The 13,163-nt window shown below is 41.7% G+C and overlaps 1 protein-coding gene across 1 annotated transcript in view; it reads right to left on the bottom strand.

The window, feature by feature from the left end:
* Positions 1-11,053, bottom strand: part of phldb1b (pleckstrin homology-like domain, family B, member 1b) — a 153,744-nt gene extending 142,691 nt beyond the window's left edge. Inside the window, exon 1 of the mRNA XM_055012306.1 lies at positions 10,867-11,053. Within this exon, the coding sequence (XP_054868281.1) occupies positions 10,867-10,893 (27 nt within the window). The 5' untranslated portion in view covers positions 10,894-11,053. The remainder of the gene's footprint in view (positions 1-10,866) is intronic.
* Between the last annotated feature and the right edge of the window lie 2,110 nt (positions 11,054-13,163).

Genomic DNA, 13,163 nt, shown 5'->3' with positions numbered 1-13,163 from the left:
GAAAATGTCCAGCAGGAGTGCCCTGCAAAGACAGCCGCATCTGCTGTCCTGGTTGATGCAGATGCATTGACAGATGGTTTGGTTGAGCCCTCTGTAGGGGAACAGTGTGGTAGGTTGTTGAATTCTCAGATTCTGTCCACCCTTGAGGCACATTTGTCATATCTCCCTGATGATCGACGTGGTGACATTGTTGGTTTGATTCGCTCTCACCCCACTTTGTTTGGTGATGTGCCTTCCCGCACTCATGTGATTGAGCACGACATTGATGTTGGAGCTGCTATCCCTATTAAACAGCATGCATACCGTTGTCCTATGGAAAAACGGGAGAAGATGAAAAAAGAGGTCGAGTACTTGGTTGACAATGGCTTAGCCAAGCCCAGTTGCAGCCCCTGGAGCTCTCCGTGTTTGTTAACGCCTAAGTCGGATGGTACTCCTCGTTTTTGTACTGATTTCAGGAAGGTTAATGCAGTTACTGTCCCTGATTCATTCCCATTGCCTCGCATGGAGGATTGCATCGACAGCATTGGCCCAGCCACCTTCATCACGAAACTAGATCTCCTGAAGGGCTACTGGCAAGTTCCATTAACTCCCAGGGCCTCTGAGATATCAGCATTTGTTACACCGGATCACTTCATGCAATATACCGTGATGGCATTTGGTATGAGGAATGCCCCTGCCACTTTCCAGCGATTGATGCAGATTGTATTGGGGGATGTACAAAATTGTAAAGTGTACCTTGATGATGTGGTGGTGCACTCAAGCAATTGGAACAGCCATGTTTCCAGTCTGAAAGTTGTGTTTCAGCGGCTTGCTAACGCTTCGCTAACCCTCAACCTTGCAAAATGTGAGTTTGGAAAGGCAACAGTAACCTATTTGGGGAAGCAAGTGGGACATGGGCAGGTTCGTCCAGTGGATGCAAAGGTTGCAGCGGTGTTATCCTACCCAGCTCCTACAACCAGACGTGAATTGAGACGGTTTCTGGGTATGACGGGTTATTATCGGTGTTTCTGTAAAAATTTCTCTGTGGTTGTTGCCCCCCTGACCAGGTTGTGTAGCCCTGGAGTGCCATTCCACTGGAATGCTGTCTGTGAACATGCTTTCAATGCTGCAAAGTCTCTTCTTTGCAGTGCTCCTGTACTCGCTGCTCCTAACTTCTCCCGACCCTTCAAACTGGAGGTAGATGCCAGTGCGACTGGAGCTGGTGCTGTTTTGCTGCAGGATGGTGAGGGGGATGTGTGCCACCCAGTCAGTTATTTCTCCACCAAATTCAAGCGTCACCAGTTGAACTACTCCACCATTGAGAAAGAGACATTAGCCATGTTGCTCGCCCTGCAGCATTTTGATGTATACGTAGGCTCCAGTTCAACACTAGTGACGGTCTATACTGACCACAATCCCCTAATTTTTCTGGCACAAATGTATAACCACAACCAGCGGTTGATGCGTTGGGCCCTGTTGGCCCAGAACTACAACATCAACATTAAGCACAAAAAAGGTGCTTGCAATGTGGTGGCTGATGCTCTGTCACGTGTATGAATAGCGGCATTATTTTGGTACATCTACTGCAATAACAGGTGGTGTACTTGGATCAGATGTGTGCGCAAACAGATGTTTGTTCTTATGGGAGGGGGTGTTACATTCTGTGTTGAATAGATAAGGTAGGTTGTGTTTTGTTTTTTTTTTTTCTCTTCCCTGTCCCCAGGTATGCTCAGTGGGAGTGGCCAGGTGCACCTGTGGCTCGTTACCAATTGGCAGGGATGGTTAAAAGATGAGTCGGCCTGAACGTCATGGCCAATGGGCCAGATCAGCTGCCAGAGTGTGGTGTGGTGTTGTCTCGTCTCGCACGGGTCTAGGGGACCCGTGTTGGATCTTTGGGAGTACTGTGTTGGATTTGTCTTGCTGGATAAAATAAACGTCTTATCGATTGACGTCTCACCAACAGATTTCCTGCCTCTTTGTTGTCCTACGTGTTACTTCCCTTATCCCCTAGCTGTCGGGACGTAACAGACATGTGGATATATTTTTTAGTTGTTACTAAGATGAACATTAACCAGATTTTGTTGCAAGAAATGTGTGAAGTGCTCACAGTCAGCATGTCACCTCAACACCAGAGAGTTGTGCTATGGAGCTAAATGAATGGGTTAGCAGGTATATGGAGCCTGCGCCAGAGACTTCAGTGTGTCTTTTTAGTCGTATTACTACATACATTGTGTGCATCCTGAACACATTACTCACATTGCTTACACCCATGTTTGCTCACCAGCTCTCTTCTGCTTCTTTGCCTCACATGTCTGTGTGCTCATGCATGTATGAGCATCCTAGTAAAACATACCCAATCCAAACCAAACAGTGTGGGCCCACCGATAAATACATTGCTCAACATTATAGAACATATTCAGTATTGGAGCGTGAAATCACTGCAGTCTGGGATGTCTGGTGAAAGCTGTCAAAAGAAGCTTTAATAGGTATGCAGTCGGTGGTGACACAAGAACTAAAATCCTTCACCTGAAGGTGCCATATGTTCACCTTCAACCTGCAGACTGGCAGGGTTCTGTCGTACCTGTCCTCGATGTCCTTCAGCTCCCTCACCAGTCAGTCTCTCGTCAGGTACATGGACCTAAACTCCACTGTCCTGCACTGCAGCTGCCAGTGGTCACGGCATTACAGACAGACTTTTTGGAATCCTTGTTCTGCTCTATGACATCAGTGCCTCCAGCTGCAATCTAAGACTTCGAAGTTAGAGAACTTTTAAAATCCCTCCCTGCTCATTGATTAAACCCCAAAAAACTCATCCCAGTGTTTTTTTTTTTACAAGTTACACATTTTAAAAGTTTTCCCATCAACATAATCTCTTCCTGTCTGCATAGTTTTTTTTCTTTCAGAATAAGTGGATCTATTACATCCCTAACTCAGTCTTCATCCTTATTTAGTGCCACAACTCAAACACTGTAAAACTACTGTGCTGCACAGTGACAAATGGTAATATATTAGTAACTCAGTCATACATGTTTGGACCTGTTACTGATCTGCAGGAAGAATAATGACATAAAAGCAAGCTGCAAGTTGACAGAATTAGTTCCTTAGGTTTGTCACTGATGAAACCTCTGTGTCTTCATCAGTGTTTTTGAGACTGTCATTGTAAACCTCAGTTTCAAGTTTGAAATGCACCCTAATTTAGCACTATTCCATCACAAGTAAAACTCCTGAGTTCAAATAAAAGTACACAAGTTTTATCAGTTGTAAAAATTCTTGTTCTGTAGATGAATTTCCCATTTGATTGATAAATGATATATTAGATTGTCAGTATGGTTCATTAGAGTGTAAGTAGCATTTTACCGTTGTAGCTGCTGCCAGTTGCTGTCCAACTGGGTTGAGTCCCTTCAAATGGTTTTCTGAGAGGTCATGAGATGATTGGCAGAACTTTAATGAAGAAACAACAAAATTCTGAGACATAAAATGATCATCATGTCAGTTATTTAAATAAAACCATGTGAGCTTAGAAAGGTGGGCACTTCTGGTAGAAAGTGATAATAGGACTCAAGTAAACCCTGTTGTCTTGTAACTTTGCACATGTCAGATAGGTTTGAAAGCCACTGATTTATTTTTTAACTCCAGTAGTACTCCAAGAAGGCTGCTCAGTCATTGTATGATTTCCCAAATCTTTAAAAAATTTGTGGTTCGCAGCAGTCAATTTGTGGTAGTCAGACAGCTGACATAGTGTTCACTTGTTGTCATAGTTACAGTGACGCCGTGCCGCTATCTCGCAATGATACAGAAATCTTTAACAAATCCGTGGATCCAGACTATAAGCTGCATCACTGCCAAAATCTAATCACTTGGTCCTTGTGTCATTTCTGACTTTCCCTGAAAATTTCATCCAAATCTCTTAGTCTGTTTTTCAGTAATGTTGCGAACAGAAAAACAGACAAACCAGCGTCACATTACTCTGCCGCATTCCATGGCAGAGTCACAATGCTTTTAAATGCTAAACCCTAATATTAAAATCGAAACATTAAAAGAAAAAGAAGTTGAAAATGGCAAATACATGTAGTCCAGTAAAAATGAGAGCATTTCCCCACTGAGACACGGTGGACTGAAAGTATGAATTAGCATAAAATATTATATGATAATAGACTTAAGTGCAGGACTTGATTAAATGTGCTTAGTTACGTTCCACCACTGAATGCAGGAAATGCACAAAGAGAAGCGAAAGCATATAAAACCTGAAATTGTCTTTTACATTTCCCTTTTAGCATTGATGTGGCTGGAGAGATGCAGGCCTGTATGACGTGGCTCTGAGCCTCATATGCTTGTTGTTGATGCAGTAAAGAGGCAGCAGACGTGCAGCAGAGTCACACTGCATGATGAGCCTGCAGGTGACTACAAATCACTGGGGGTCAAAGGTAGGTTTCTCTTTTATGTAAATACACACACACACATGCACACCGTCACACTTTGCATAAACAGATGTCTGAGACAGTAAAAGCTCTCTCCGCTTTCATCTTTAATGAAAAGCATATTTGGTTCTGCCCCACTCCTCCCCTGCACCACACCAGCACCCACGCACCCATTCAAATCCTAACGCCTTTATAGAAACATACAGCACAGCGCTGCAGGCCTGAGCTGAGGGAAGCGCTCATTATGAACATCAAAGGCCTCGATGGGCGCTGACTTGATCCTTTGAGATGATTGGAGTATCTCACTGGCTGAACAAAAAGCTTGGACGCCTCTGCGCGCCTCGGATACCGTCGACCGCAATGGAAATTCAATTACCAGGCGATTCAGGGCCGGCAGAGGGGGAGGAATGTAAAGATTTGAAGGAAATGGGTCATCACTTTTTGCCAGGATGTGCTTGCAAGTCAATGAGCGGTGGATCAGACTCCCACGTGTTGCCCCTGGAGCCCGGGGCCATACGTCCTGTCGTGGGCCTACAGTGAAATGTTTGAGTGAACAACACCGTCACAGAGAGGCTGGCCATCCCCACAATAGCTTCCATGTCAGTCCACATGTCATGCTCTGTCTCTCAGAGCTGAGATGTTGTTCCTGGGTCTGACAACGGCGGCAGTGCTTTAATTTAGACATAGTCTGGAAGTGAAGGATTACTGAGAGTTTAGCTGCAGGCATCGTTTCTTTGTGATGGTGGAGAACAGTTGAACAGCAGAGCATCACTGCCATCTAGTGTCTCTCATGGAACCTGCACCATCTCTGACTGAAGACACTAGTTTCACAGCATGTACAGACTGGATAGTAACCATGATGGCAGACAGTTAGCCTCACATTTATTTGCAATTAATCTGATGCAGATACACTATGGTTCAAAAGTTTGGGGTCACCCAGACAATTTCATGTTTTCCATGAAAACTCACACTTTTATTCATGTGCTAACATAATTACACAAGGGTTTTCTAATCATCAATTAGCCTTTCAACACCATTAGCTAACACAATGTAGCATTAGAACACAGGAGTGATGGTTGCTGGAAATGTTCCTCTGTACCTCTATGTAGATATTCCATTAAAAATCAGCCGTTTCCAGCTAGAATAGTCATTTGCCAAATTAACAATGTTTATATTGGATTTATCATTCATTTATTGTTATCTACATTGAAAAAAACAGCTTTTCTTTCAAAAATAAGGACATTTCTAAGTGACCCCAAACTTTTGAACAACAGTTTGTATTAAAACATTATATATTGAACGGGTCTTTCTGCTTTAACTTCAACATCTCATTTAGTGCAATATACATTTTAATGTGTTTTACATTTTGACATGTCAATTTTCCTTTTTTACCCAATTGTAGCTGCTTTGACATTTGTTCATTTTTAGACAGTTGTATAAGAGGCAAGGGGTATAAATGTATGGCGAATAGTTTGAATAGTTTGACAAAATAACTAAAATTGTTTAAAAAATAGGGCCTTTGCAGGGCCTCATTTCATTTGGATTTCAAGTTTTTGAATGGCGACTGGATATTTGAGCGATTAGGACTATATGGGAGCAGCACACCCTTGATTTGATCCCCGGCTCATTGAACCATGTTCTGGATGTCATTGCCCTATTGTTAATCTCAGTTTTCTATCTCTTTTCACTGTCCATGTCAAATAAATTCATCAAACGATCCATCTTGTTCCATACATTTTAAGTCCAAGCATTGTGTGATTGAGGATAAGGCTTAATATACACTACTGTTCAAAAGTTTGGGGTCACTCCTTATTTTGGAAAGAAAAGCAGTTTTTTTCAATGAAGATAACAATAAATTAATCAGAAATACAGTGTAGACATTGTTAATGTGGTAAATGAGTATTCTATCTGGAAACAGCTGATTTTTAATGGAATATCTACATAGAGGTACAGAGGAACATTTCCAGCAACCATCACTCCTGTGTTCTAATGCTACATTGTGTTAGCTAATGGTGTTGAAAGGCTCATTGATGATTAGAAAACCCTTGTGCAATTATGTTAGCACATGAATAAAAGTGTGAGTTTTCATGGAAAACATGATATTGCCTGGGTGACCCCAAACTTTTGAACGGTAGTGTACGTAATTATAAAATGTGGAAAAAATTGAAGGTTTCAAATGAAGGTTAGAGTACTAGAAAAATAGTTTTTTAGTTATTTTACTAAATATGAGATGTCTTGTTGGCTTGGTTCAGAACTATAAAGGTTGTGTATGATCATGTCAACTACAGCTGGTATGTAAACCAGAATCAGTCAGAATAAAAACAAGACAGACCAATAGGCCAGGACTACTGTCTTGTCTCTCTATCCACTGATATTAGCATATCGCAGTGAGGGGATTGGTGGATTCTGTTATTCTGTGGGGAACATTTGTTCCCTTTGAGGGGAAGATCACTGGAAATCAATGCAAAGTTGTTCTGAGTGATCACTGTTATCCTGTGATGAACATTTCCCAGTGGGAGTGGACTCTTCTGGGTCGACAATGCCTCCATCCAAAGGACACAAAGGGTCAACAGACATAATTTGATGAAAATGAACTGAATGACATGTTGTCACCTTCACAGTCACCAGATCTGAACCCAGCTGAACACCTCTGAGAGATTTTAGACTGAGTCTCCACCACCATCATCAAAGCACTAAATGAAGGACTATGCTTTACATCCTTCAGTAGAGTTGTAGAGATCTGGAGAATCAACGCCAAGAAGCTGTTCTGGTGTGATGGTTCAACACCTTACAGGCACCTTATGTTGGGTTTTCCTGTTTGTCACCCATCTGTATCTGTCTTGGTGTCTATGTGAGCCAAAATAATATCAAGACGTTTACAACTTAACAGATCCTCATTATGTGCTTTGTTTCTAAAAAAAAAAAAAAAAAAAAAAAAAGACTATTAACCGATAAATCATCATCACGTTTACCACATGCCAGTAATGGCCTCAACAATCCATTGCTTTAATCTCTTTCTGTAGCTCTGTCCCATGTGTGGATACTAGCATTTAGAGCTTGTTCACATGTGAAACAAGTGGCTCCTTCAGTGACAGTAATGCTCATGTTGTACAAATGCAGTTCTCAAAATTACTGATGACTTATAAGCTACAAATATGTGAAACCAGAAGTTCTTAAGTGCTGCTGTTGTTTTGTAATTAGTAGAAGTATTTTCACTTAGGGTTAACTGTTTCTGTAAAATCATATTTGCATAACTCTTTAGTACATTTATACATCGATCTGATATTTTTATATTTTATTTATTAATATACTTACTTTTATTTATTCTATTTTAGCTTTCTTTTTATACTTGAGTCTGGGAGTACCTCTGGAATTTCGTTGTAATGCTGGCAACAGTTGTTCAGTGACAATAAAACCTCTTATGTCTTTTATGTCTTGTATCTTATTGTAGACAAGACATGTAGATAATAGAGGTTTGCAAAATTCAGGTGGAAATAAATCCATGATAGTGACTAGAAGAAGGGAGTAAAGAGCAGTGACAGTGATGCTTTAGTTTGGCAACAAGTTAAAAAGTGCTCAGGTCTATTTAATACGACCTCTCCAGGAAGTGAAGTGAAAATGGGGAAGGAAAGGTGGCAGAGAGAATGTAGCAGAGTAGCGTGAGGACAGGCTGGCAGAGGGGCGACCTGCTGCTGTTTGAACACTCAGGCAGAGGAAATTCCACATATGGACACAGAATTCATTCAATATCCTCTCTGGGTCTGTCTGACTTTCTGACATACCTTAGCCTCAGTACAGACAGTTCTGCAGAAATCACAGAAACACAGCTTAGAATAACAAGCGATGTCTCATGTCAGTGTTTATGGAGCTCCAAAGACTCATTTTTAAAAGGACATGACCCTTCAAAGAGATGGATTGATTGCCTAAATGACATGGATGGATAAACGAACAGGCCAATCAGTGACACAAAATGACCTAAAGTGACAAAAGTTACAAAAAGAAATGATAGATAGATAGATAGATAGATAGATAGATAGATAGATAGATAGATAGATAGATAGATAGATAGATAGATAGATAGATAGATAGATAGATAGATAGATAGACAGACAGACAGACAGACAGACAGACAGACAGACAGACAGACAGACAGACAGACAGACAGACAGACAGATAGATAGATAGCTAGAGATACACAATTACCACAAAAAGACAAAAATAGACACAGACACAATGTGAAAACAGAAACACTAAAGATGGCCAGAAAGTCACACAAAATGGTTAGAAAGAAAGTCAAAATAAATGTAAAGACACATAATAACCAAAAACAGAATAAAAACAACCACAAAGAGACACAAAATAATCACAAAAAGTACGTCAAAGACACATAAAAGAAACAGAAAGAGAAACAAAATAACCCCAAAGACAAAAAAAAAAAGTAACACGGCTAAACAAACACAAAAATGATCGCAAATATATTCAAAATGATCAAAAAGAAATTAAAAATGAACACAGAGAATGAAAATAACCACAAGGGCACAAAAGTTACCACAAAAACAAACAAGTTGACCGCAGAGATGCACAGAATGGCCACAAACAGATACAACAGGCATCGAGATGAAAAATGACCACACTGTAAGTGGATCTGTTGCTCCTTCTTTACATGTCTGAGCCCAGAGACCTGGGAGTCATAATCTGCCCACGTTTACCTGCTAACTCTCCAGATGTAAAGGTCAGTAAGTAACGGTGACTTCAAGTTCCTCAGCTGTGCAGGAGAACTGCTGCGTGTCTAACTTCTTAAAAGTGTCCATACAGGGGAGAACACACTCTTACTCTTAGTTCTGCATGTAGCCACTGATCCTCAGATTCTATGACTCTGCGTTGTTTTTACTTCTCTCACTCTGACTCTCTCACACACATACTGAGCTCGGGAAAAGTGTCACCTCTGAGTGGATGTCCTCAGCAGCTGGCACTAGCAGCTGAGAGTGTAGACTGACATGAAACAACGTCGACGTGGATGTTCACTGTCCTTTCACTCAGCTGACTGAATTAACACTCTTCGCAGTACGGCAGCAGTTAACATGCTGTCAGTTGTGAATATAGTAACGACATGATGACCTACAGTTCCTCTCACACCTCCCTGCTGTGAGCCTGCAGGCTGCTCCCCCCTGCAGCAGCAACTATCCATCAGCATCATTTGTTCCCTGATAAACTCTACTTTTTGGTGGCTTCATGCTAAATCACCAACTACACAGAATGACTTAAACCTTGTCCCTGCTGGCAACTTAATAAAAAGTACTTCATTGGTTTTAATGCAGTCATTGTGTTGTGCTTTAATTATCTTTCTGCGCTGCTTTGGACGCCGGTTACACATTTTGTACCGTTGTAGATACTAAGAAGATGTGCACAAATATATTGAAATTCAGAGCTGCTGCACACATCTATCACCAGTACCATCAAGGAGGCGTCTGATTGGTCAAAAACTCGTGTTCCAGCAGGACAATGAGTCCAGACATGTCATAAATAACCATCTTCAGCCACAAGAAGAACAAGGAGTCCTGCAACAGATGGTGTGACCCCCACAGAGCTCTGATCTCAGTATCATGGAGTCAGTCTGAGATTACATGAAGAGATGGACGACACTCCGACAGCCTGAATCAATATGAACTGCTGTTAGTTCTCCAAGACTCTCAGAAAAACCTAACTGTAAAGAAGTTTGAAAGACTGAGGCAAACGATGTTCACAGCAAATACTGGTTTGATTTATTTTTATTTTTTATAAGTCTTATTATTAAAAGTGGGTGAGAGCCAGCAGCTCCTCCTGTTTCTGTCCCGGTGCTGTAATTATCGCCTGAGTGTCACCACACAGACTGAGCAGCAGGTTTTCCCTTTGAACTGCAGGCAGGACTGCTGTTACTAATGAAGAGCCAACAGAGGCCCTGCACAGGTTTGTTCAGTCACATACTGCAGGTTCTCTTCAAAGGGATGGTCGCAAAGCCTGTGCATCCAGATTTCCTGGAGATACTTGAAGTGGATGTAGAGATGGTTTATATGTGTAATTATGAGTTCTTATCTTTTAAGACAAACTGTGGTGTTTTATCCTCTTTAAGGGAATCAGAGACACATATTTATGGACAACATTCTTTCTTTTGCTTGCTTGGTCCCCGGATATGACAGATTTTAAGATCTGAGGACTTCTTCTTATCTTTCGACCAACTGAACAGGGAAATACAAACACACAGCTTCCTGAGAGGCAGATGATTTCACCAGGCAACGTTTAGCTCCACCACAGGAAAAGATTAAACAAGCAGATAATGTGTAGGATGAGCAACAAACTGGATGCTTGTCCATAAAAATGTCACAAACCAGTTCTGTAAATACATCATGTGTTTAATATTAGTACTACAGAATACATTCACAGAAACACACTTAGATTTAACTGTGAGATACAAACTGATGGATTGTCCTACCTTGAATCGCACTTTCTTCAGCATCATTGCTAAATCCAGGAGAAACAGACGCTAATACAAGTCGAGATGTTACAGAACTTTTCCAACTCTTCTCTCCATTCAGGAAAATTCCTTCTTCACCAAAACTCAAACCGGTCGCCCCTCTGATTCCAAATCCAGCCCAAACATCCAAACAGGAACCACAGTGTGCTCTGCAGTGTGAGGCGTCTGCCTGCCGACTGTGTGTTTAACATGCCAAAGACAACAGTGTCTGCCCTCCCCTCTCTCTCTCTCCCCTCTCCCCCCTCTCCCTCCTCTGAGACCCTTTTGCGAGGCTTATCAGCCTGCTCATTCATTCGTAAAACAGACACACCCTCTTTTTTATGACTGGAGGGCTGCTATTAACACCCCCGTCCTCCAACAACACCCCGCAGTCCAAATATGGGAGCTGGTAAGCTCTCTCAAACTTGCCCCCCTTGACCCTGGAAAGCCCTGCCCCCCCCAACCACCTCACAGTCTTCATCTCCCACCATTTACCCATCTATTGGACCACAGCGCCTCAGCTCAGCATCTGACTCGCCTTCATCTTCACGGCTGTTCAGCTTCTTCTGTCACATAATCCATCAACAGCACAACCACAGCAGAGCACAAGCTCCTACAATGTAGTGCAAAATTTGAGGTAAAATGTATTTTTAAAAAATTGCTCGTAAATTTAACAAGTTGTATGTGAGGGATCCATCCTCAGACCTCCAGAGAGACTGTTCAGATGGTGAGGGACGTATAAAGAACATAAAGCATCAGTGTAGTCTGTAGTCCTGGACTGAGCGTCTTGGATTGAGGCCTTGAAATGATCAAACACCAATAAGCCTTAAAATCCATTATACGACTACATCCAACCAGTGGACAGGTCAGTACAGAGGATCCAGGCTGCAGTGTTTTGAACATCATGTAGATGTTTGAGCTGGTCCTTCAACAGAGGAACACAGCAAGTGAGCTGTTTTAACAGACTATTATGTTGTTGTTCATTGTGCTTGGGGCTACACGAGGAGCCCTATAAAAGATGAACAGACACTGAAGTCTAGGCCTTGTGAGCATTTTTAAAGAACAATAAATAGGAGGATTTGGGAAGACACTTCATAGTGAAAAGATCTACCATTGTTATTTTGTATTGTTACAGTCTTTGCTTTTTGATCGATCAGTGGACTAGTTTGCCTGATCTTCATGGAACTTTAGACATCTGCAGAAACACAGGTGACAAAACATTAAGAGAACCTTAAAATTCTAAACAGTTTCTGGAACTAAAAGAATACTGGTAAAAACGTGACATTTTCGTGTGCAGCATGGGTAAGGAACAGTCGAAGACAGAGAGAATGTTATGAGAACATGCACTACAATGTAAAATGATGTTCTCTCTTTAGAACGGTTTAGAGATAGTCTGAATATTTGTTTTATCCTTATTTACATGGAGATCATTTTAAATATCCAGTCACTGATTTTTGAAATATAACAAAAGCCCAGAGCGTCGAAACAGAAATGTAGAGCTGTGTCATCTGCACAGTGATGTAAACACATACTGTGTCTGTGGGTAACAGAACTGTACAGACAGAAAAGAACTGGGCTCCAGAAAGACTTTGGAGAAACTGATCTACTTAGGTTCCTGGACCAAAGGTTTATAGTGCTGCATCACCAAACCTGTCTCCACAGTGCTGTGTCAGTGTTGGACAATGGTCTGGCTGCACTTTTTAATATTCTGCTATAGTGAGGGAAATGCTCTGGAGCTGCTTTCTAAATCAGTCACAATCATCTGAGGCCGTGCTAAGCCCAGGACAGAGCAACATGAAATAGTATCAGTGAGAACTTGGTGTCGTGGAACAGCTGCACACAGGTACAAGATAACTGTCATGAAAACGGCGAATTCGCCAAAAAATCAAGAAGGCCTGCCTTATTGCACGATCTGAATGCCTGTCCAAACTTGCCAAACTTATAATGTCCATCTATCCACTATAACACTTAATCCTCATTAGGGTCATGGGGGACTGGAGCCTATCCCAGGTCACCAGTCTATCACAGGGCTACACAGAGACAAACAATCACACCTACGGACAATTTAGAGTCACAAATTAACCACAGCATGTTTTTGGACTGTGGGAGGAAGTCTGAGTACCTGGAGAAAATCCACACATTCACAGGGAGAACATGCAAACTCCATGCAGAAATATCCCAGGCCCAGGCCTGGACGCGAAACGGGGCTCTTCTAGCTTCACACTAGAGTACTAAATTATAATGTAATATAGTAATTATCTGGAGTTACACCAAGT

Source organism: Amphiprion ocellaris, chromosome 7 (genome assembly GCF_022539595.1).
Source record: "Amphiprion ocellaris isolate individual 3 ecotype Okinawa chromosome 7, ASM2253959v1, whole genome shotgun sequence".
In the NCBI taxonomy this organism is placed as follows: Eukaryota; Metazoa; Chordata; class Actinopteri; family Pomacentridae; genus Amphiprion; species Amphiprion ocellaris.
The sequence above is the reverse complement of the archived record's forward strand: the minus strand, read 5'-3'. Positions and strand labels throughout refer to the sequence as shown.